The sequence below is a fragment of the Salvelinus alpinus genome, chromosome 32 (assembly GCF_045679555.1).
Source record: "Salvelinus alpinus chromosome 32, SLU_Salpinus.1, whole genome shotgun sequence".
NCBI lineage: Eukaryota > Metazoa > Chordata > Actinopteri > Salmoniformes > Salmonidae > Salvelinus > Salvelinus alpinus.
In genome coordinates, this window is record NC_092117.1 from 12084044 (window position 1) to 12109422 (window position 25379).

Here is a 25379-nt window from a genome sequence, read left to right on the forward strand (position 1 = left end):
TTGAATGTTCCTGAGTGGCCTAGTTACAGTTTTGACTTAAATCGGCTTGATGGCAAAACTTGGCAAAACTTGAAAATGGCTGTCTAGGAATGATCAACAACCAACTTAACAGAGCTTGAAGAATTTTTTTAAGAATAATGTGCAAATATTGTACAATCCAGGTGTGCAAAGCTCTTAGACTTACCCAGGAAGACTCAAGCTGTAATCGCAGCCAAAGGTGATTTTTATGTATTGACTCAGGGATGTGAATACTTATGTAAATTAGATATTTCTGTATTTCATTCTCAATAAATTTGCAAACATTTCTAAAAACATGTTTTCACTTTGTCATTATGTGGTATTGTGTGTAGATGGGTGAGAAAAATAAAATTATTTAATCCATTTTGAATTCAGGCTGTAACACAACAAAATGTGGAATAAGTCAAGGGGAATGAATACTTTCTGAAGGCCCTTTACCTGTCATGACTGTTCCCTTCTCCTTATACAATACAGTTCAATATTAGTCATTTAACCAGATGCTCTTATCCAAAGCGACTTACAGGAGAAATTAGGGTCAAGTGCCTTGCTCAAGGGAACATTTTTTTTTTTTTCTTTTTTTTTTTTAAATTTTATCCCCTTTTCTCCCCAATTTTTGTGGTATCCAATCGCTAGTAATTACTATCTTGTCTCATCGCTACAACTCCCGTACGGGCTCGGGAGAGACGAAGGTCGAAAGTCATGCGTCCTCCGAAGCACAACCCAACCTAGCCGCACTGCTTCTTAACACAGCGCGCCTCCAACCCGGAAGCCAGCCGCACCAATGTGTCGGAGGAAACACCGTGCACCCGCCCCCTCGGTTAGCGCGCACTGCGCCCGGCCCGCCACAGGAGTCGCTGGAGCGCGATGAGACAAGGATATCCCTACCGGCCAAACCCTCCCTAACCCGGACGACGCTAAGCCAATTGTGCGTCGCCCCACGGACCTCCCGGTCGCGGCCGGCTGCGACAGAGCCTGGGCGCGAACCCAGACTCTGGTGGCGCAGCATAGCACTGCGATGCAGTGCTCTAGACCACTGCGCCACCCGGGAGGCCCCCGCTCAAGGGAACATTGACAGATTTTTCAGATAGTCGGCTCAGGGATTCGAACCAGCGACCTTTCGGTTACTGGCCCAACGCTCTTAACTGCTAGGCTACCTGTCACGGTAAAATAAGCTAGGTTAGGTTAATTTAATTTTCTCTAATTGAAAGTCTCTTGGTGAATTCTAAATATATCATCCCCAACTGCTCCCCAACAGGACATTGGCTGAGGGATTAGCCATAGTTTGGATTCTTTCATTTTTTTATGTATTAAACAATGTCTGCAGATTAGCCTGACGATTCAGAACACATCAAATATTGAAAATGGCATTAAATTATCCCAATATTATTATAGTTCCCCTGCCTGCACCCCCTTAATTCATTATATAATTAATTAAAGTGGTATTACCCACGTCTCCCTTTAATTTTCCATCTATAAAGGACCTGCGCTAGTAAATGAAAATGGAATTGAAACTGCATAATGCACTCGGCTATAAATGAAATACTTGGGACCGGACTATAATGGCAATAGCCTCCACAAAGGGCAACTAAGGTTCTGTGCCTACATGGGTTGAAAAATAGTGGAGGTGTATGGTTACTTTTGTATACAATTTCAAGGTTTGCTGACATGGTTGATGCTTTAGAACGCTTTCTGTTCAAGCTTTGAATGGGTTTTTACTTACAACCTGAAAGTCACAGAAGTTTGCACCTGCACCATTTAGCTCAGTTAGCAAAGGATGAGCATAAGAAATTGAGGGACACTAGTGTCAGCCAATCATTATGATTATGCAGTAAGTTTCCATTTATGAATATGAGCGCATTTGGTATTTTGTCTTTTCTCAGATTTTACAGTTTGGATTATAGTATCGCACTTCAAACAATCAACCATTATTTATATTGGTAAAAGCATTTAAAAAACCAAGAGGGGGGTGTATACGTGAGGAAGAGGATTCAGTTGACAACCACTTGCTATATATCTAGGCCACGTGATACTAGGAGGATTATTAGGAAATAACTTGAGGGATTTATAGGCATATAATTCAGTGTAAGTACAGTATATTAGAATAATAATTAATAGAATATTTCACTTTTCATATTTTAAATCAGGGTTCTCCATGGATTATGAGATGAACAGCATGGACATCTGGTCTGAGCTACCTTTAATTTTTGTCTCTTATGTATGTCCAAATGTATTTCATTGGTTGTTTCATAAAGTCCTTTGCTCATATATCACTGACCCAAGACGTGGACATTTTGACTATGCAAGAATGATGTATTGTTATGTACTATTATCTTTCATCCTCTTCAGTAATTGGGATCATAATATTCAGAAAAGCCATTTTATTCAACAATCTCAAACCCAAGACTGAAAGACTGTACTCCAGCCTTTCTTGAACCATACCAAACTCTGCAAAAATAAATAGTCTACTGATTAATCTCATTGGATTATTTACGTTGCCTTCAACATGATTGAGCTGAAGAAATGAAATGAAAATGTGTGTTCAATGGGATTTTCTAGGAAAGTCCTGTTATGTTAGTTGAAAAACCACTATGGTAATAAGGAATGACTAATTCTCCCAAAGTCGATTAAATGTAATCTCATCCAATGGTGCTCTGTCCCCATGAAATACAGCAGGTCATGGACTTTGCTGAGGTTATGTGTATTTAGAATAACCAATAAGAGCTGGATTAGACAACTGTTTGGTACTTTAAAAGGAGATTAATAAGGGGTTTTCTTATTATTTCAGGGTGTACTGCTCGCAGGGCTTAACTACGTGCATGGAAAACAAGCCATTAGAGAAACATAAATGGCCAAATAGGCTATACACTGGAGGTCTCTCTGATAACATAATATCTAGTATTGAGTCATCCTAGTTTTAACAGTAAACACCCAAAGCAGTGTCAACCTGCTGTTTTGATGTACTGTGGCTCAAGTATTTCATAGAAGAGACTATGATGCTATAATTGTGAAGAGAGGGGAATTTGGCTAACCCATTTCTATCCACAATGGAGGGAAGCAAAGTCGTACGCACTACCCTCTGTAGTAGTGCGGAGGGTGCATTGAGATATTTATTTATTTGACAATATTTCTCTCAATCATCCTCTGTGTTGAGCTTATTGGTTTTACTGCATTTGGAATTTGAAAGGAAAGAGTGAAATTCTTAGAATTCAGCCCTCTAGAGATCAAGTGGGCCATCCTTAAAATATAGCAATATACACATGCTTTGCATTATGTATTCTCTACTACTACAACTACTACTATAGTCTATTCTAGTACTACTACTACTAGTACTACTACTCCAACAACTACTAGTTATTTAGAACCTTGAGAAAACACTACCAATACTATTTACTTATATTCATACTGCTACTGGGGATCACAATAAAAAATGTAGTAGCATTTAGCATTAAAAAAAATTAGTAGCAATGTAGTAGTAGTAGTAGTAGTAGTAGTAGTGGTAGTGGTAGTAGTAGTAGGCCTAGTAGTGGTATTAGTAGTTGTTCACAAGTGGTTAAAAGATACCATATAGAACTAAGGGGGCAAAGACATTCATTGAGAATCCATGATCATAGCCATGATGTGAGCAGAAGCAGGTCAGAGGGGCTCTTTCCTCCCCACATAGATATTTCTGTCTCGCTTAACAACTTAGTTGGATTAGTCATCTTTCCATTGGAAGTGCCCCTCAACGATCTGACGTAATTGTTCTAAATGTCATTTGTATGTAAATCTCTGGGCCGATTAGGATACACTCAACATACTTTTGTTGTTATTATCATTATTATTCAAATGTTTGCTCGTATGAGGAGAAAGATTACAGAACCATTAAGCATGTTGTCTGACCCACTAACTGATAAAATGCTATTAGGGGTTTAAAGATTAGATTACATACAGTACCAGTCAAAAGTTTGGACACACCTAATCATTCCAAAGTTTTTCTTTATTTTTACTATGTTCTATATTGTAGAATAATAGTGAAGACATCAAAACTATGAAATAACACATATGGGATCATGTTAAACAAATACAAATATATTTTATATTTGAGATTCTTCAAAGTAGCCACCCTTTGCCTTGATGACAGCTTTGCTCACTCTTGGCATTCTCTCAACCAGCTTCATGAGGTAGTCACCTGGAATGCATTTCAATTAACAGGTGTGCCTTGTTAAAAGTTAATTTGTGGAATTTCTTTCCTTCTTAATGCATTTGAGCCAATCAGTTGTGCTGTGACAAGGTGGGGGTGGTATACAGAATATAGCCCTATTTGGTAAAAGACCAAGTCCATATTATGGCAAGAATAGCTCAAATAAGCAAAGAGAATCAAGTGCATCATTACATTAAGACATGAAGGTCAGTCAATCCGGAAAATTTCAAGAACTTTGAAAGTTTCTTCAAGTGCAGTCGCAAAAACCATCAAGTGCTATGATGAAACTGGCTCTCGTGAGGACCGCCACAGGAAAGGAAGACCAAGAGTTACCTCTGCTGCAGAGGAAAAGTTCATGACAGTTACCAGCCTCAGAAATTGCAGCCCAAATAAATGCTTCACAGAGTTCAAGTAACAGACAAGTCTCAACATCAACTGTTCAGTGGAGACTGCGTGAATTAGGCCTTCATGGTCGAATTGCTGCAAAGAAACCACTACTAAAGAAACCAATAATAAGAAGAGACTTTCTTGAGCCAAGAAACACGAGCAATGGACATTAGACTGGTGGAAATCTGTCTTTTGGTCTGATGAGTCCAAATTTGAGATTTTTTGTTCCAACCGGTGTCTTTGTGAGATGCAGAGTAACCCATATTTATGCTTATTTATTTTAACTTGTGTGCTTTAACCATTTGTACATTGTTACAACAATGTATATATATAATATAACATTTGTAATGTCTTTATTGTTTTGAAACTTCTGTATGTGTAATGTTTACTGTTAATTTGTATTGTTTATTTCACTTTTGTATAATATCTACCTCACTTGCTTTGGCAATGTTAACACATGTTTCCCATGCCAATAAAGCCCCTTGAATTGAATTGAATTGAATTGAGTAGGTGAACGGATGATCTCCACATGTGTGGTTCCCACCGTGAAGCATGGAGGAGGAGGTGTGATGATACTTTTCTGGTGACACACAGTGATTTATTTAAAATTCAAGGCACACTTAACTAGCATGGCTACCACAGCATTCTGCAGCGATACGCTATCCCATCTGATTTGCGCTTAGTGGGACTATCATTTGTTTTCAACAGGACAATGACCCAACACACCTCCAGGCTGTGTAAGGGCTATTTGACCAAGAAGGAGAGTGATGGAGTGCTGCATCAGATGACCTGGCCTCCACAATCACCCGACTTCAACCCAATTGAGATGATTTGGAATGAGTTGGAACACAGAGTGAAGGAAAAGCAGCCAACAAGTGCTCAGCATATGTGGGAACTCCTTCAAGACTGTTGGAAAAACATTCCAGGTGAAGCTGGTTGAGAGAATGCCAAGAGTGCACAAAGCTGTCATCAAGGCAAAGGGTGGCTACTTTGAAGAATCTCAAATATAAAATATATTTTGATTTGTGGTTACTACATGATTCCATATGTGTTATTTCATAGTTTTGATGTCTTCAATATTATTCTACAATGTAGAAAATAGTAAAAATAAAGAAAAACCCTTGAATGAGTAGGTGTGTCCAAATTTTTGACTGGTACTGTATATGGACCACAAAGTAATGAAACTGCTATTTCTCTACCTTATGGAGAGTATAAATGCTTTACACTGGAGAAAGCTCAGAAAAACAACCTGCAGGAGAGACAAATAAAAATATATTTTTTGTTTTTTAAAATAATTTTCTTCTAATGTAAAAGTTGAATATCAGTTGGCATAAATCCTGACATCATGCAACACATTGAATTGTTGAATTTTCATCTTATGCACCGTTATATATCCTTTGAATAGCTATGACAAATTGAGCCTGAAGCAGCCTGCAAACCGCCACTTAACAAATTAATTGTGTTAAACAATGCGCGCCGTAGGTCGCTGAATCAGGGGATCCAGGGGGTGTGGTCTTTTGTGCAGAAACTGTTGATGGGCATATGTAATGACTGGTAGAAATACAATAGATCTACTCATGTGTGTATCCATTTGGAGAGAGGGAGGGCCAGTCCCTCCTCCAATAGCAGCAAGTGTGCAACAGTTTGACAGTAGGGTTGCTCACACTAACTCCCATTCAGCCCTTATTGATCTTTGATAACAGAGAAAGGCCTCTGGGTCAGTCGGTCCTTCAGAACCTTGTGACCTAGATACACACACACACACACGCACACACGCACACGCACACACCCACAACTGGGCATATGGTCTTTTCACAGCGTCCTCTGCATCTGCAGACAATTTGCATAGGGGCCTCTAATTGAATATCTACAAAACCATCACCAACCTCCTTTCATATTCCCAAGACCCCTAAATGTCAGTCATTTATTTACTTATATATGTATGAGTGTGTGTACACTAGCGCACTCACACTCCTTTGTGAGTGAGACGTGTGGGTGGGTGGGTACGTTAAGAGCGTTGCGTGTGTGTAGTGTGTGTGTGTGCGTGTGTGTGCATGGGAAAGCACACCAAAAGAAAACAGATTGGCCCATATATCAAGACTAATGATCGTTAATTGAGGTAATGAATAGAGAGTAGCAAGAGGGCCTATTGCCACAGGCTGGTAAACGTTAACAAAACTATTGATTGCTGGAGAGGGAGGTGAAGTGCTTCTGACACGAGCTTGCCAGAGACAGACCAGCTGGTGCCACATTGTCAACATGGACAATGAGAATGTAATTGGCTTCTGTATCTCTCTTTGAAAAAAGGGTGGGAAACGTTGGGTAAAGGAAAAATGTTAGGCTTTTGAACTGTCCGGTTGAGTTAAGATCCCTTATTAAAGATTTTAGTAACACCCTGTGTCTTCATATAATTATTTTTAGATGATTAAGTTTGGGATATCGGGTAAAAACAAATTAGTATTACTTTGAATTCAGTATTACTTTGATTTCAATATTGAAAAATATAAGCATGAATATTGAAAATATAAAATGTTTGATTTGGGCAATTTTGTCAATATATTGTTGAGCATAATTCCTGAGGAAAGAGCATCAACTCAGTCTTTGGGACCCCAAGGGGTGCACGTTTAGTTTTTTGCCCTAACACTACACAGCTGATTCAAATGATGATGATGCTTAGTTTATTATTTGAATCAGCTGTGTAGTGGTAGGGCACAAACCAAAACGTGCACCCCTTGGGGTCCCGAGGAAGCATTAGAAACAGAGTGAATGTGAAAATGGATTCAAAATGGCTGCCCTCTGCTGGTGATTTGCAGGATGTGCAATGATACAAGTAAAAGGAGGGCTGTGATTGGTTATATTGCCTACTATGCCAATTTCTCTGTATCATATGGGCACTAACTTTAAAACTAGCAGAGATCTCATTCTGGAACTTTGATATGCCCGTAGAGTAGATTATGTTCAACAATATATTGAAAAATTTGCCTTTTTTATTGCATAAAACACATTTGTATACTCCCGGAAACAGGAACTCCATATAGAAAACAATAGTATTTTTTATTAGTGAATTTACATGTATGAATATGACATTTTACCATTAACATAACTACATTTAAGAGGACAAATGGTTTTCTTTATCCTTATTATAGTTAAGGAAACCGAGCAGTACATTTTCCCATAATAAAGAAAAGTCATCAAGAATATTTTAAATTATACATCTACAAATATCTTCCAATAATCTCTTTACATGCAGACAATGCCAAAATAAATGCCAAACTGTTTCTGGATGCTCACTAGGCAAGTCAGTTAATTACAAATTCTTATTTACAATGACGGCCTACACCAGCCAAATCCGGAAGACGCTGGACCAATTGTGCGCCTTCCTATGGGACTCCCAATCACAGCCGGTTGTGATACAGCCTGGAATCAAACCAGGGTGTCTGTAGTGATGCCTCAAGCACTGAGATGCAGTGCCTTAGACCGCTGCGTCACTCGGGAGCCCCAAGTAATGTGCATGTGTTTTCTGAGTTTCTTCAGGTAATTATTTGCAGGGTTATACTTATGGATAATTCTGAAAGAGACCTGTTTGACCATGTTAACAAGCAAGTATTTGTGTGCTAATGACCAAACCTTTTTCCAACAGACAAAAGTAGTCCAGTAAATTGGGACTACGGAATAGATATGACATCCCTTTGAAATAAAGCACCTACAGATATTTTATTGTTCCGAGGGAGCAAGGATCCCCCCCCCCCCTACTGGAGACTCAAGAAGGTGAGGGCTGGTTACACTTTTAAACAGCATGGGAGTTCCGGATGGAATAGCATCAAAGACTATTTATTCCAACTTTTTATAATGAACAAATTCTTATTTAAAATGAGATTGAGACGGCCTACCCCGGCCAAACCCTAACCCAGATGACACTGGGCCAATTGTGCGCCTATGGGACTCCTAATCACGGCCGGTTGTGATACAGCCTGGAATCGAACCAGGGTCTGTAGTAGTGACGCCTCTAGCACTGAGATGCAGTGCCTTAGACCGCTGTGCCACTCGGGAGCCCCTGACTATGGCGAACTGTCTAGGTAACAGGGATTTTGTAAAGAGATACACATTTTTAATGATTGAGTAACAACCCTTATGCATTATACATGTTTTACCAGTAAGATATCATTATAATCAAATCAGTTCTTAAAAAACAAATTTCTATAAGAAATATACTTATTGTTCTAAATGAAATACCTCTGTCAGAATTTGTTTAAATATTTTAATTACCACACTAAGAACACTTGTCTGCAGATCATTTTGTAGGAATCTTATCAATGTTACAGTTACAAAACTAATAAAATTGAAGCTATCAAAACGGGAGAAGATATGCAGCGTTCAAAACAAATTGGAACTGACTACTGTGTGTTCAAAACAACTGCGAACTCTGAGGAAAAAAACGAGTTTCGACTGGGAAAAATCGTTTTTAACAGTTATCCAACTCGGAAATTCTGGCATCTTTCTAGAACTCCGTCTTTTCGACATGAAGATCACTGATGTCATGATTGGATCTCGTTTTTTTCAGAGTCCGCCGTTGTCTTAAAAACACCAGGCAGCTCTTTGGTATTTTCTTCCCACATCATCACCACACACTGACATAATTAAACAGAGACTATTTGTGTTTCAATACAAATGGGGTTCCCAGTTGCCTTGAACGCATTTAAGTCGGAGATTTCCGAGTTCCCAGTTGTTTTGAACGCGGTATCGGGGGTTGGGTTGAGGCAGCGATGTTAGAGAAAGGATAGGGCAGTGGAGGAACTTATAACGCCTCACCCAGCAGACTGTCGACCAATTGTGTTCACGTTCTCATGATGCGTCACGCGGTTGCTAAAGTAATCGTCAAGCAATCACTTCTCAAAGTCAGGGTATGAGTCAAGAAACCTGTCTACTTTCCTCAAAAGTACGTAATGTCACGATTCCAAAAGCTATACGCTATTACAGAGAAAAGTTAATTCTCCCACATCCGGAAAATGTTTGGAATGGTGTAGTTCTGTTAACTAAATAAATGCTAATGTTGGTTTTTTGATAGCTCTCCTTGTCCCAGAATTGACCAGAATGCACCGCGCGGCCCATTGACGACGCATGAGCAACGTGTTCTATGAGCGTTCATAAAATTCCAATGGAGTTTCCCCTTCTCCTCAAAAGTCTCTGGTTGATTTTCGCGCACCAAGCTAATTATTTGACATATCGTGAGTATTAGTCAAGCCATCGTCCGAAATAGGAATATCGAACATGCAACTGGAATCAGAATAAGTAGCTACTTATGATCCACGCATAGGTATGTATCCATCTTTTGTTTTGTAAGTTGTCTTCAATATCAGCAAGCCAGGGACAAAGCCAGTTACAGTAGCTTGCTAGCTGCGAATACATTTGACATCTCTCACAGCCCTAAAATACAGTGACAGTTAGCCTGCCACTATTCTAGGTACATACGATATCATACTAGCAATGCAAAAGTGAAAAACCCACCCCATGTCTTGTCTTACAGAAGTCACAGGTCAAGAGAAACTTAGCCCTTGATAATAACTCTCAGTTCCATTACACATTGAGTCATTGTTGGACAAAGGCATCTTCTGTAGGGCCCGGGGGAAGTTTTTGTTAAAATTCCCGACGCTTGGTCTGAACACTAACATAAAAGCATAAGGACCGTATCTTTCATATCAGCGAGAAAACATATCCAAAACGTTAAATTAATTCAAACATTGATAGGATGTGTTCTCACACGGCAATATCGCCATGTTACAGCGCTTGTTTACGGAAGACAACGCGACCACCTGTGCTAATTACCTTTTTATAAACTGTGTGGTTCGAGCCCTGAATGCTGATTGGCTGACAGCCGTATACCACGGGTATGACAACATGTATTTTTACTGCCCAAATTACGTTGGTAACCAGTTTATAATAGCAATAAGGCACCTCAGGGGTTTGCGGTATATGGCCAACATACCAGGCTAAGGTCTGTGTCCAGGCACTGTATCGTGGCTAAGAACAGCCCTTAGACGTGGTATATTGGCCATATATCACACTCTCTTGTGCCTTTTATGCTTAATTTAATTAAAAACTGGTTTGTTCCAGCCCTGAATGCTGATTGGCTGACAACCGTGGTATATCAGACCGTATACCACAGTTATGCAATTTCTTTTTACTCCCCTAGTTACGTTGGTAACCAGTTTAATAGCAATAAGGCACCTCAGGGGTTTGTGGTATATGGCCCACGTACCACAGCTAAGGGCTGTGTCTAGGCACGTCGTGATGCGTCGTGCCTAAGAACCCCCCCTCACACGTGTGTTATGTCATGACATACCTTGATCACCGATTGCAATGTGCCTTTTGTTATGTAAATCGGATGTTAAATGATGTGAAACGAGTGCCGCTTTAACACCTGATTTACTTAACAGAAGGCACAGGTAAGTCATGACATTGCACAAGTGGATGGGGGGGCTTTCCTCATTTGTTGTCTATTGCGCCTCTATTGTTCCTCAAGCAAGGGGGAGGCCGGTGACATCACGAGCAAGGCACTTAATTTAGATTTTGTTTACCTAGTCAGCTGGGGGATTTGAACCGTGACGTTTCAGTTACTGTCCCAACGCTTGTCCCAACGCTTGTCCCAACCACTAGGCTACCTGCCACTCTTTGAATGCCATACCCCTTGAGGTTTAGTCGTCTAAAAAAACACATTTGCTCAAAAAAATGTTTTCTCCCATTAGTGTCTGTACTTTTACTGTATTTATATTTGGGATATCACTTTTCAAAAGAAAAAGTTCCAAAATCACTGGAGAACGTCTTTTAAATGTAGTTATGTAGCTTACTAGTTGGAACAGTTTCTACATTCTAGTGATATCATTGAAAAGCTTAAAATTATGAGTACAGGTGGCCTAGCTAGCTAAACCTTGATGACCTCCTTGATGTCAATTATTTAACAGCTTTCTATCAGATGGCTAACTGCTGTATGTCTGTTTCATTTATAGGAGGAACAACAGATTGAACAGCCAGCCTTTAGTTCTGTATGGAACTGCAGAATGTGCCTTACACACACCAGTCACCATGAGGTTACCGAAGATTGCCAGTGTTTTTGTCTTCTTGGGCTGCCTGGCAGCTTACCTGATCTTTGTTACGCACCACTATGATGGTGTAAGGCCAGCCATCTCCAAAATACCACCTCACTTCCACCCCAGATTGGGCTTGTCGGGCAGCCCGAACAGACCAACCTCCTCAGAAGTGGTCAGCGGACGTTCCCAGTACGGAGTTATGTTTGATGCTGGGAGCACAGGGACAAGGATCCATGTCTTCAAGTTTCAACTGGAGGACAATGGTACGGTACATGTGATAACAAATATTACACCCCTTGCCTGGGAGAGGTAGAAAATAATGTCAAAAGTTTACTTCCATACCACTCAACCCGAAAATGTATATTGGCTCTATTCCATCCATTCATGGTATGTTTGGGTGCATGTACATAGAATAAGCTGCATCTGCAAATGTAGTTTACCAAAAGGAATCAATTAAATGTAAGTTTCTGCATTGCTTTTAGCATTTGTCAGCCATGTGAGGCAGCAAAAAGTATTAATTACAGATTTGAATTCATGTGAGAAGGCTTTCAGGCTTAATTTGTATTATGTGATGTTGCCAGTACAAAATGCACAAATTCATTACTCCATTTAGAGCCGCATATTAGGCTTACGCTGCCTCATATCTGGAATCCAACAAAAAAAAAAGTTTCTGTAAAGCTTCGCCAAATGGCTTAGTTATCGCATTATTTCAACATTAAGATAAATCACATAAGTGCTGTTTTGGCGTTATTGTTAAATCTATGATTGTTATTCTAATGGTTACCAAGCACCTGCTGTTTTTATGTTGAAATAACCTTAATTGTTTTGCACAGACATGTCAGTAGATCATAAGCATCACAGAAGAAATGTATAAATTCTGACAAGATCGAACAAGTCACTTATTAAGGCAGTGTTATGTAGGCTACTGTATAATAGCACGCAGCTTGCCATGGATCTCTGCCTTTGTGGTAACTATTAGCATTTTTAAAATCGACATTATCACCCTACAATTCCTATTAAATTGTGAAATAAGTATTTCTCTGCAGTGGGCTTTATACAACTTTTTTGTTTTTGTCTTTTTTTCCCCCACAGAAGCTCCTAAATTGGCACATGAAACATTCAGAGCAATAAAACCAGGTCTATCTGCATATGCTGATGATCCAGAAAAGGTAATCAACTTCATGTACAGTGCAATCGGAAAGTTTTCAGACCCCTTTTTCCACATTTTGTTACGTTACAGCCTTATTCTAAAATGGATTAAATAAAAATATTTTCTCAATCTACACACAATACCCCATAATAACAAATTGAAAACAGGTTTATACATTTTTGCAAACTAGACAGAAATACATTATTTACATAAGTATACAGACCCTTTGTTATGAGACTCAAAATTGAGCACAGGAGCATCCTGTTTTCATTGATCATCCTTGATGTTTCTACAACTTGATTAGAGTCCACGTGTGGTAAATTCAATTGATTGGACATGATTTGGAAAGGCACACACTGGTCTATATAAGGTCCCACAGTGCATGTCAGAGCAAAAACCAATCCATGAGGTCGAAGGAATTGCCCGTATAGCTCCGAGACAGGATTGTGTCGGGACACAGATCTGGGGAAGGGTACTAAAACATTTCTGCAGCATTGAAGATCCCAAAGAACACAGTGGCCATCATTCTTAAATGGAAGAAGTTTGGAAGCACCAAGACTCTTCCTAGAGCTGTCCACCCAGCCAAACTGAGCAATCGGGTGAGAAGGGCCTTGGTCAGGGAAGTGACCAAGAACCCAATGGTCACTCTGACAGAGCTCCAGAGTTCCTCTGTGGAGATGGGAGAACCTTCCAGAAGGACAACCATCTCTGCAGCACTCCACCAGGGACTGGGAGACTAGTTAGGATCGAGGGAAAGATGAACAGAGAAAAGTACAGAGATATCCTTGATGAAAACCTGCTCCAGAGTGCTCAGCACCTCAGACTGGGACGATGGTTCACCTTCTAACAAGACAACGACCCTAAGGACACAGCCAAGACAACGCAGGAGTGGCTTCGGGACAAGTCTCTGAATGTCCTTGAGTGGCCCAGCCAGATCCCGGACTTGAACCCAATCGAACATCTCTTGAGAAACCTGAAAATATCTGTGGACGCTCCCCATCCAACCTGACAGGGCTTGAGAGGATCTGCAGAGAAGAATGGGAGAAACTCCCAAGTACAGGTGTGCCAAGCTTGTAGCGTCATACCCAAGAAGACTCGAGGTTGTAATCACTGCCAAAGGTGCCTCAACAAGAACTGAGTAAAGGGTCTGAATACTTATGTAAATGTCATATTTCTGGTTTTTATTTTTGATACATTTGCAAAAAATTCTAAACCTGTTTTTGCTTTGTCATTATGGGGTATTGTGTGTAGATGGAGGAACAAAAACGAACTCTAAAATGTATTAAAAGGGCTGTAACGTAACAAAATGTGGAAAAAGTCAAGAGGTCCGAATACTTTCCGAGGACACTGTATAATGACAAAAAGCTTTGTGCCACATCTACAGCTAACAGTCCTGAAAGTAGGCCATTTCTTATTGCTCTGACTATCTTTTGAAATCTGATCTCTTGCCTTCTCTGTGGGTTGTTTCTCAGTGTAAAGAAGGGATCTTGGAGCTGTTGGAGGTGGCCCAGGACAGCATTCCCTCCTCAGTGTGGAGCAGCACTCCTCTGGTCCTCAAGGCCACCGCAGGCCTTCGCCTTCTGCCTGGGGAGAAGGCCACACACCTACTGGACAGGGTGAGCCTTTCGCCGCTGGTCACTGTCTGTGGACTCACTGCATAGATAGATGACCAGACCACAAACACTGCACAATCCCCACTCACACCCTGTGGAGTTATCTTTCGTGTTAGCCGTCTTGTTACATTTCACTCTGATTTCCGACTTTACACTGTAAAAGTTGTGATGGAAAGAGAATGTAGGTTGGTAGCAGTCAAGGCATGTGTTGCCCACTTAGAAATTAGCTAAGCAATGTAATTGCATAACATGTCTACATTCACCCCTAACTGTAATACTATCAGCTGAAAGCAATTATTGTCTTGAGTTTATTGCATAAGTGACCTGTTATGCGCTAGTTTTATCGCCTGTCAGTGTTCCGGATCCTCCACTGCTCACACATCCTCCTCTCCACCTCTCTCTTTCTCCATTTAGTAGCCTATAACAGATTCAGATAAGGACGACACATCCTAAACATATAATAGTGCTATGTAGTTGTTAATTGACCTGTTGCATTGATCCCTCTACATGGCAGTGTTTCCTCACCCTAACGCTTTGTACAACGAAGTGAGGTGTGGCTTGAATTCAATCTAAATAGTCAATTACGTAAATAATCTACATGCATGTATTGAAAAAAATAGTTTTATTATAGAAAGAATGTACCTGGAGAATGCATGTGGAAACCAGCTTCCAAACATGATTGTGAACTTACCTAAAGCTTTCTATCAAGGTGAGAGAGGTGTTTGTGGAGTCTCCATTCCTGTCCAGAGGGGACAGTGTGTCCATAATGGATGGCGCTGATGAAGGTATGTCTGGCCTTCAACCACCTGTAGTTTCACAAAACACTTCCTTCCTGTGCAGGTATTTCTAGTGTCATGGTAGGGCTGTGACGGCCGTGGAATTTTGGATGACTGTTACTGGTCAGCAGTAACAGTCATTCCTGCAGAAACGGAAAGAATGCCCGGGCGTCCTGTCTTCAGTCAGCTGTTTTTTCCCCCACAGTTATGACAGTTAATTTATTTACTACGTCACATATGTGCACCACGTCATTGCTCTCTCGCTCTGCATCTTGCTGTCTGTCACTCAAATGGCGAGGGGCTAAAGCTCATTGGCCGGAACTCTAATTGCTAGTGGGGTGGCCCACGTGGGGTAAAATGTAGGGAAAATGGCACCACACATTTTCCGGTAAATAGTGTCTTTCAAACTAGGGATTTGTCGGTAAGACAGTAATTCTGCTCATCGATTACGCATGGTATGAACTACACATCGACACATCCAGCCCAAAGCAGGAGGTTTAAAGAATACTTACTAGTCACCAAAGTTCCGGAGCATGTCTTCAACACTTTACACTTACGGGAATTGGCCTATATGGATAGGGCTAGATTTAAGTGTTAATTACAGAAGAAATTAGTATTTCTATAAATATAGGGGCCAATGTGTGACATCAGGGTCAACATTTCTAAATGGTTTGATATACATTTCAATATGATTTTCTTGCAGCTTCACGTGTAGTTACAAGAATAAAAGTCTAGGTAGGCACAATGAGACTAACTCCACCTAGCAACAACAAAACATCTACATGTCATTGAAAATGTCACAAGAAACATAGACACAGCATGTTTATTTCTCATGAATAGTTGCCAGGTCTTTTTGTGCTTTAGTCAACTTCTCCATCATTTATAGCCATGCTAAACATTGCTGAAGAATGAAAAAGATCAACAGCATTTATGTTTTAATAGTTGATATAATACAATCATTAATCAGTAAACTCTTCAAGCATTGTGTGTGTGTGTGTGTCTGTCTGAGAAAACTAACAGTCAAATTCTTGCTTCCTCTGTCCTTGTTTTCTCCACTCCTTGCCTCTTCTTGAAAGTGCATTGTTGCCTGAGGGGAGGAACTTTCACTCCTCTCCCCCAATGTGCTTTGAGAAGGAGAGGAATGGGGGAAACCCATTGGATAAGGTGAGAGGGGAAGGACCTCTGACCTTCTCATAAAATGATTTTTGAGAAAGATGAGGAAAGCAGATGCAACGAATCAAGGAAATGCAAGGACAGAGGAAGCAGGTACTTGACTGCTATTAAAGCCTCTATGCAGTTGTTGTAATTATATTTTTAAATCATCACTGTATGTCTAATAAATCACTGTTTATTTAATGAAAATAACTCATTTGTAATTTATTTCCCTGAGCCTCCTTTGGCCCTTCAAATGCTCAGTGTGGGTGTTGGGAAACAAATTAAGATATTTACACACACACAGCCCTGATTGGCTGATAGGATGGTCTAGAGCCCACCCACTTACCCAGATGAACAGACATTGGTCTGTTATAGTCAGATCACATTGTGATGTCATGATATGGGCCAAAAGTTCCATCCCACCTGAACAGGCTGATACTTCAGGCAGTTTTTTTTCAAACAGCTCTTACACATAAGGGCATTATCATCATTTTCACAATATCAGTGTTATTTCGACCTCATCAGGGCTGGGACGATACCAGTATCGCGATACTCATTAGTATCGCGGGCAAGGAAATAAGATGCTTAGCGGATTTTTACTTCGTTAGGAAAACGGCACTAATGTTGGAAACAAACATGTCATCCAGAGTCACAGTTATTTATTTTCCAAGCTATAGCACACTATTTTACATACAGCAGGTTTTTAAAGGAGTTATAGTTTGGTGTGCTTCATGTTTTCATTTTTGCCATGGAAAAAATATTGCTTTACTGATATCATCCCATCCCTACCTCATAGTGTGTGTGAGTGGAGATATTTTTTTGGGGGGGGAAATCAATTTCACTGCACCTTTAGCATTTTTAGACTGTGCCAGACTGATTGCGCTAACATAATACCCATAGCCTATCCAGAAACAACCCCTAGCCCCTACTTCCCAGAGGCTGGACACTTGTGGAGATCTGAGAGGGATTGATGGGTGGTAACATGGTCAGAGCTCCACCTTACCCTCTGAACGGCTTGGTGTAATTTTGTCGGGATTGCTTACACCTGTCCAATCTTCTCGGATCTCCACTAGTGTTTAAGGGTAGGGGCTTGGGGTTGTTTCTGGACAGGACCCCACAACCCTCCGGGTGTGTGGTGGACCTACAGCACTACTCGAGGCATTGGTTGAATGCTTTATTCCATTTCTATACACAGGTGTAAGCTGGACACACCCACGGCACCTTATCAGGGTGATCAGACAGTTCTGGGTAGCTGAAGACCTGCTGTAAACAGTGAAATAATATTTTCCCATGTCTACTATTCACACCCAGGCTTCATTCCAGCTAGCTAGATGTGCAACCACTGACTAACTATAGCTAGGGGCATATCTCTAGTCTAGCAATAGATACTGTTGTTTTGGCTTTATGGCATCAGTGAATAAGATAACCAATGGTAAGTTAGGTAGCTAGGATTTACAATAGCAGCAGTTTATTAATAAGTCAATACACACAATCTTATGCAGAAATGTAAAAATCATACTTTATCTTGGCACTGTGGTGTGGTATGGGCAGCTATTCATTGATTAGTTAATAGATCATAGATTCATAGAATGGAGGTAGAAGGGTTAACTCCAACTTTGAAAGGACAGGAAGTTGTGCACTTAACCAATGACTGGCATTCCACATTTAACTCGCCACATGTGAAAATCAAAATATATTTTATTGGTTTTATATGCAAAACCGAAAATCAAGCAATCATTTTTTTGTTCTATAAAAAAATGAATAAACAAGCCGTTTTCAAGTTCCCGATTGCTCCCGAGTGGCGCAGTAGCCTAAGGCACTGCATCTCAGTGCTAGAGGCGTCATTACAGATCCTGGTTCGATTCCAGGCTGTATCACAACCATCCGTGATTGGGAGTCCCATAGGGCGGTGTACAATTGGCCCAGCGTCGTTAGGGTTTGGCCGGGGTAGGCCATCATTGTAAATAAGAATTTGTTCTTAACTGACTTGCCTAGTTAAATAAAGGTACAAAAAATAAAAAGCTCTGAAAACAAAAGATCAAAACGTACAGGACTGTAATCTTACCTCCGGAATCATGACAATGTTGTCCACGACCTAGGCTAATTATCTTGACTGCTGTAACATAGACACAAATGTTCAGTCAATTGTGCAGTGCCGTAACATAGACATAAATGTTCAGTCAATTGTGCAGATCAACATTAATTTGAGCACATTGGTTGTTCAATCGCGTGCAGTATCACGCCAGCTCTATCACTTGACTGTCATTCAGAAAATCCTTTCCAAAATCGACGATCATTTCCCCACATAACTAAACAGCCGGAGATCATATGCGCATCAAACAACTATTATGCATAATTATTGAAGAACCCTGTTAATGACAGTATCGATTTGTCTTGATTCATCATGTTAAAGTAATGCTTTCTGTTAGAAGCATTCGGTTTTCAATCCATACATTATTTGGGATATGTGTGCCCATAAACTGTTTGCACAACATAACATAGGGAGCATCCCAAACATGCTCAATGGGTGACATGTCTGGTGAGTCTGCAGGCCATGGAAGAACTGGGAACATTTTCAGCTTCCAGGAATTGTGTACAGATCCTTGCGACATTGGGCCATGCATTATCATGCTGAAACATGAGGTGATGGTGGCGAATGAATGGCACGACAATGGGCCTCAGGATCTCGTCACAGTATCTCTGTGCCTTCAAATTGCAATCGATAAAATGCAACTGTGTTCGTTGTCCGTAGCTTATGCCTGCCTATACCATAACCCCAACCCACCATGGGGCACTCTGACAACATTGACACCAGCAAACCGCTCACCCGCACGTGGTCTGTGGTTGGACGTACTGCCAAATTCTCTAAAACAACGTTGGAGGTGGCTTATGGTAGAGATATGAACATGCAATACTTTGGCAACAGCTCTGGTGAACATTCCTGCATTCAGCATGCCAATTGCACGCTCCCTCAACTTGAGACATCTGTGGCATTGTGTTGTGACAAAACTGCACATTTTAGTGGCCTTTTATTGTCCCCAGCACAAGGCGCACCTGTGTAATGATAATTCTGTTTATTCAGCTTCTTGATAATCCATCCACCTGACAGGTGTGGCCTATCTTGGCAAATGAGAAATGCTCACTAATAGGGATGTAATTTTTGCACAATATTTGAGTATTATTTTAAAAATGTTTTATTTCATGCTCATGAAACATGGGACCAACACTTTACACGTTGCATTTATATTTTTGTTCAGTGTAATTCTTAATCTATTCATATGAAGAAGAAAAAGGCAAATTATTATGAATGACTTTGTAACAGCTCCAAACAGTTGTCCACTGCAAGAAATGCTCACTGGTACTCTTATTTATAGAAAGACCCAAATATGAAATGCATAGGCATGGTAGCAATTAAAAGGAAACAGTTTGGAGATTATGGGTAATTTATTAGACCAAAATTGAGGACACAATAATTCACCTGAAACAAGACTAAATCCAAACATTACACTGTTAATTTTATTTGCATTCTACATTTACTGTACTTTTTGCCACATTTGTTAATGAAATCTGAAGTCTGTGGGGTAGGTGCAACAGACAAAAAAATTACAAGGGTTTGAGTGAGAGGACACACACCTCTCCAAAGTGTGCGAGGAAGGGTCTTCAACTATAGGGTGCTTTTTTTTAAGCTCTCCTAGATGTGCTGTTGAGGAACTAAAGCAAGCACACTTGTAGTTTTGTTTGGAACACAACTCTAAATCCCCGCCATCACACAATTATTGTTTACGCAATCCAAAAACGGCCCATTAAAAATCACAATCTGGATCAAGTGGGCAACATTTGAAAGCTTGTTCATTTGCGAACATGACTAGTTAAGTTATGAAATACAATCTTAGTGTTAGGCTTTCACAGGGCAGTTCAGAGAGGTATATCATAATTTTGGTATGCTTAGAAAGGAGTTCCGCTGCAAATTTGTCACAATAGACAAACAGGCCCATTCTGTTCAGAACAACCCAGGGTATGACGCCATGTCTTCTTGTAACTGTACATGAAACAAACATTTCTAGGTTTTTCTTTAATCTTGCATGATGAATTGGCATCAAAAGGAAATAAAGCCTTTTTAAGTGAGCAGAAATTGGTGAACAGCAGTTATCATAGGACTGGATCCTTGAGTAGGATTTTTCTGCACCACTAACTAGGTTTCCATCCAAGTGGCGACAGATTTTCTTGCGAATATATAAAATAAAAAAATCTGCATAAAGACAAGATGCACATTTTCCCACCAGTGGTGTTTCCACCAAACGGACTTGTTGCAAATAAAAATCAGTGCGTAATGTAGAGCACTCAAAATGTACTTTCTTGTGTACGTTTTCATGTACCGAATAAAAATCTCAATGTGTTTCCATTGCATTTTTATTTTATTTATTTTTTTATCCCATTTTCTCCCCAATTTTCGTGGTATCCAATCGCTAGTAATTACTATCTTGTCTCATCGCTACAACTCCCGTACGGGCTCGGGAGAGACGAAGGTCGAAAGCCATGCGTCCTCCGAAGCACAACCCAACCAAGCCGCACTGCTTCTTAACACAGCGCGCCTCCAACCCGGAAGCCAGCCGCACCAATGTGTCGGAGGAAACACCGTGTACCTGGCCCCCTTGGTTAGCGCGCACTGCGCCCGGCCCGCCACAGGAGTCGCTGGAGCGCGATGAGACAAGGATATCCCTACCGGCCAAACCCTCCCTAACCCGGACGACGCTAGGCCAATTGTGCGTTGCCCCACGGACCTCCCGGTCGCGGCCGGCTGCGACAGAGCCTGGGCGCTCCATTGCATTTTCAACTCTACTGATAGTTTTGTCACAAACTGTTGAGTTAAATAGCAAATGTGCCTACTTTGGTCTTGACACGTGCACTTTAGCCAACAGCATGCAGATACAGTGCAGGTTAGTGCTTTTTGAGGTCTGTTTTGGTTAAATTATAAAAATAATCACGGATTTTGGTTTCTGTAAAAAGAAAATATATTACATTAAAATGCACTAATTATTATGTGGGTTGAATGATGTAACAACACCGAATAAATCAATTCATAAAAGTTCCATGATGGTAGTGACCACATTACTTCTTATTACTATTAACCATAATTTATTCACATTACTTTAATCAAATATTTCAGTTGTGTATTACTTTTTATTTTTCTTTAAAACATACAATATACTTGCAGTGAAGCCGCTCAACAACTACATCACATTAGTCATCTAACAGACTCACAGAAGCAACCAGGGTCAACGCCCTGCTCAAGGGCACGTCGACAGATCTCCCACAAGGTCAAAAAATGGGGACCCGAACTAGCGATCCATCATTCACCGGCCCAAGCTCCCAACCGCCAGGCCACCAGCCCTCCAACACCCCTCCCACAGTTCCCCAAGAGCTGCCCCTCAAGCATCCAAGGCCCCCTCACCCCACAGAATTTAAAAAATAAATATTCCATTCCCCACCCCCAAGACCCCCCCACCCCCCAATGCACCAACAACCAACAAAATTAAAAGAAAGACCAAGGAAAACAAAAATGCAAAACACTAAAGACATCAAGGACAACAAAAATCATAACAGCAAGGCCAACTAAATATGTTTGAGTGCATGTATTGCACTATTTACATGTGTATGTGTACATGTGAGCATTTGAATGAGTGTGGATATGCATGTGTACAAACACCTGCACGGCATCAGCCTCAGGCAAACCGGCATTAGCTGTAAAAACACTGCCCCTCAGTGTCATTCAAACGTACTTTTTGTTATGTTAAAAAAAATTGTTTTTACTACATTTATTTTATTTGCTGACTTTATTATTTCATTCCAAGTCATCTCTACAGAGCTGCTGCCTATGCTGTCTGATAAAATCAGCATTTTAATAGTTCTTCAAAATAAACAAGGCATAGTTTTATGACTGCTGAATACCAATTATCAATCACGTAGATAATGTATTTTCAGTTTGAGATGCCTTGCGAAGCAACTGCTGTATATCTCTCTTGATCACGCGTTGTCTGTCTCTTTCATGAAGCAGGAGTAAAAGAAACACAGACCTGACGAGTAGATGCACAATGGATTATGGTCGTTGTAGTTTATTACAATGTTTTCTGCGCTAAACTATGTAGAACCGTGGCCTTTTGGAAACTACAACTCTTTACAACATTGCACAGTTTGGGCTTGATCTGATTTATCTCTAGAGAAACTGCACAATGTGTGCATTGAGCTCACAGAAAAAAACAGAACAAAATAAAATTCAAATAATTTAACTGACCTCAGTCAATTAGTTGTTTAAAAACCGACAAAGATTTCAGTTAGTTGCTCATCACTAGGCTAGTCTATATGATGATGTTATTATGGAAAGAGCGAGAATATTTTTGTCAAACTGCAAGCATCGATCATCATGTCAAAATAATAAGATCCTCAATATGTATTGGAAAGGGGCATTCAGCTCATCATGTGCACTTTAACCACCCTGTGAAGTTCATAATAACTTATTTCATCTGTAGCCTAAAACTGCATGGTGTCCCGAGTCGAGGACCACACACCATATCATCATGTGACTCCAAATTTACTTCGATATGATGGTTTATATCAATATTTGCACAAAAAGGCGTCTCCACCTCACAATTTATTTTACAGACACAAAAAGATCCCACCATGTCGAACGAACAAATTATATTCCGGCACTTATTAAATTGTACCAAGACTTCTTGTTTCCATCACAAACTGTTCTGTTTTTTATTTTATTTTAGACGGTATGACTTTACTCGTATGGAAACGTGTACGGAAATGTGGTTAGTGTTGCATTGGGTCTGAGAGAGCTAGAGAAGTCACTCAGTTTCACCTGACCCTGATTTTACCAATGCATACCAAGGGACTTAGCGAATTATGGAAAAGCAAGTTAACTTCATGTCAATCTACACTTTAACCTCCATGACTAATAATAGCAAAACTTTGACTTGAGTGCAGAACTACAGTAATACAATCACAAGTAATGGAGTTGGGCTTGGACTGGGACCCTCTTTGACCTTTAGAACCACACAGCCACTATTCCCATCTGTCTAGTGGGACGGCCAGATGATAGAGGCCCTCTCTGGTCCATTACTGGCTTGTTTGATCAACATCCAGCTGTTTGGTGGCAGGCAGGGCCACTGTGGCTATTAGGTTCTGGTCCTTTGCCCCGGCACTGACCCTTCAATTCTCTGCCAATACCGTGGGCATTGATGCTTTAATACTGTTGTTATATAGAAATAATATATACTTTGGTGTTTTTGTTGAAAGGCATGTTCGATATGGGCACAAGCAATACACAAAATATTTTAATCTAATCCTTTTAAAGTAGTTCATACAAGCAATTAGGGGACTGGAGGATAATGTTCAGTTTAATCTCTGCAAACCGATTATCCGCCATTCATTTCTGAGGCTGAATATTTTTTCTTCTTTCCCCAAGTTTATCAGCTTGTTACAGTGGAGGTGACCTGACCCTTGGAAAATGCATTTTATGATTACTGAATTAACTTTGAAGTTCACGTTTTTGTGCCTAATGGACACATTCCCCTGACGTCATTGCTGAGCTGAAATGCTAAACTCCCACTCGATCCATAAACGGATTTCGCCGCCTTATCAGTTAGATTTTTGCCACTCTTGCCCCAGACGCTTAGCCTAACAGAGATTACTCAGACTTCTCTGATTTGAACAGACTTGTTAATGCAAAAATTTAGTAGATTTTGAGGGATGCAGGACAGATGAAGTGAACAAAGTGTATGGTAGCTAAGTGACAGCGTATGGTAGTTTTGACTTATAGCACATCACTCTGTTTGAAGTTTGTTTGTAAATGTAAATTGCTTTTTAACATCCTACTGTAAAAGTCTATAAACTAGGAAAGGGTCATTAGTGTTGTTAAATGCATTGATGCACACAATGGAGTCATACTCAAAGTGCAAACAATGTGCAATATACACAACCGGTCAAAAGTTTTAGAACACATTCATTCAAGGGTTTTTCTTTATTTTTTACTATTTTCTACATTGTAGAATAATAGTGTAGACATCAAAACTATGAAATAACACATATGGAATCATGTAGTAAACAAAAAGTGTTAAACAAATCAAAATATATTTTATATTTGAGATTCTTCAAATAGCAACCCTTTGCCTTGATGACAGCTTTGCACACTCTTGGCATTCTCTCAACCAGCTTCACCTGGAATGCTTTGCAAACAGTCCTGAAGGAGTTCCCACATATGCTGAGCACTTGTTGGTTGCTTTACCTTCCCTCTGCGGTCCGACTCATCCCAATCTCAATTTGGTTGAGGTCGGGGGATTGTGGAGGCCAGGTCATCTGATGCAGCACTCCATCACTCTCCTTCTTGGTAAATTAGCCCTTACACAGCCTGGAGGTGTGTTGGGTCATTATCCTGTTGAAAAACAACTAAGCCCAAACCAGATGGGATGGCATATCGCTGTAGAATGCTGTGGTATCCATGCTTGTTAAGTGTGCCTTGAATTCTAAATAAATCACAGACAGTGTCACCAGCAAAGCACTCCCACACCATAACACCTCCTCCATGCTTTACGGTGGGAAATACACATGCGGAGATCATCCGTTCACCCACACCGCGTCTCACAATGACACGGCGGTTGGAACAAAAAATCTCCAATTTGGACTCCAGACCAAAGTACAACTTTCCACCGGTCTAATGTCCATTGCTCGTGTTTCTTGGCCCAAGCAAGTCTCTTCTTCTTATTGGTGTCCTTTAGTAGTGGTTGCTTTGCAGCAATTCGACCACAAAGGCCTGATTCACACAGAAGTAGGCATTGGTCTGAAGCCGAAAAATAAAGGAAATTCACATGAGCACCACAGTGCCTACTTCACCCATGCTCTACCAAGGTTTTCCAGCACACAGCTTTGATCTACTACAGTAGCTATGATGATCTATTGCACTTCAAACAATGTGTAGACAGGTTGCTTAGGATTCAAACCTTTCTTAAACAG

The 25379-nt window shown here is 40.5% G+C and overlaps 1 protein-coding gene across 3 annotated transcripts in view; it reads left to right on the forward strand.

Moving 5' to 3' along the window:
* The first annotated feature begins 9448 nt into the window (after positions 1–9448).
* The window catches only part of LOC139562306 (ectonucleoside triphosphate diphosphohydrolase 6-like), a 31061-nt gene continuing 15130 nt past the window's right edge, over positions 9449–25379 (forward strand). For 2 of the 3 annotated variants that reach the window (XM_071379895.1, XM_071379896.1), the window contains exons 1-5: positions 9449–9899; positions 11590–11933; positions 12763–12839; positions 14293–14436; positions 15143–15218. In XM_071379895.1, coding sequence (XP_071235996.1) covers positions 11666–11933; positions 12763–12839; positions 14293–14436; positions 15143–15218 — 565 coding nt within the window. In that variant the 5' untranslated portion in view covers positions 9449–9899; positions 11590–11665. The remainder of the gene's footprint in view (positions 9900–11589; positions 11934–12762; positions 12840–14292; positions 14437–15142; positions 15219–25379) is intronic. The other variant, XM_071379897.1, reaches the window with a different exon arrangement.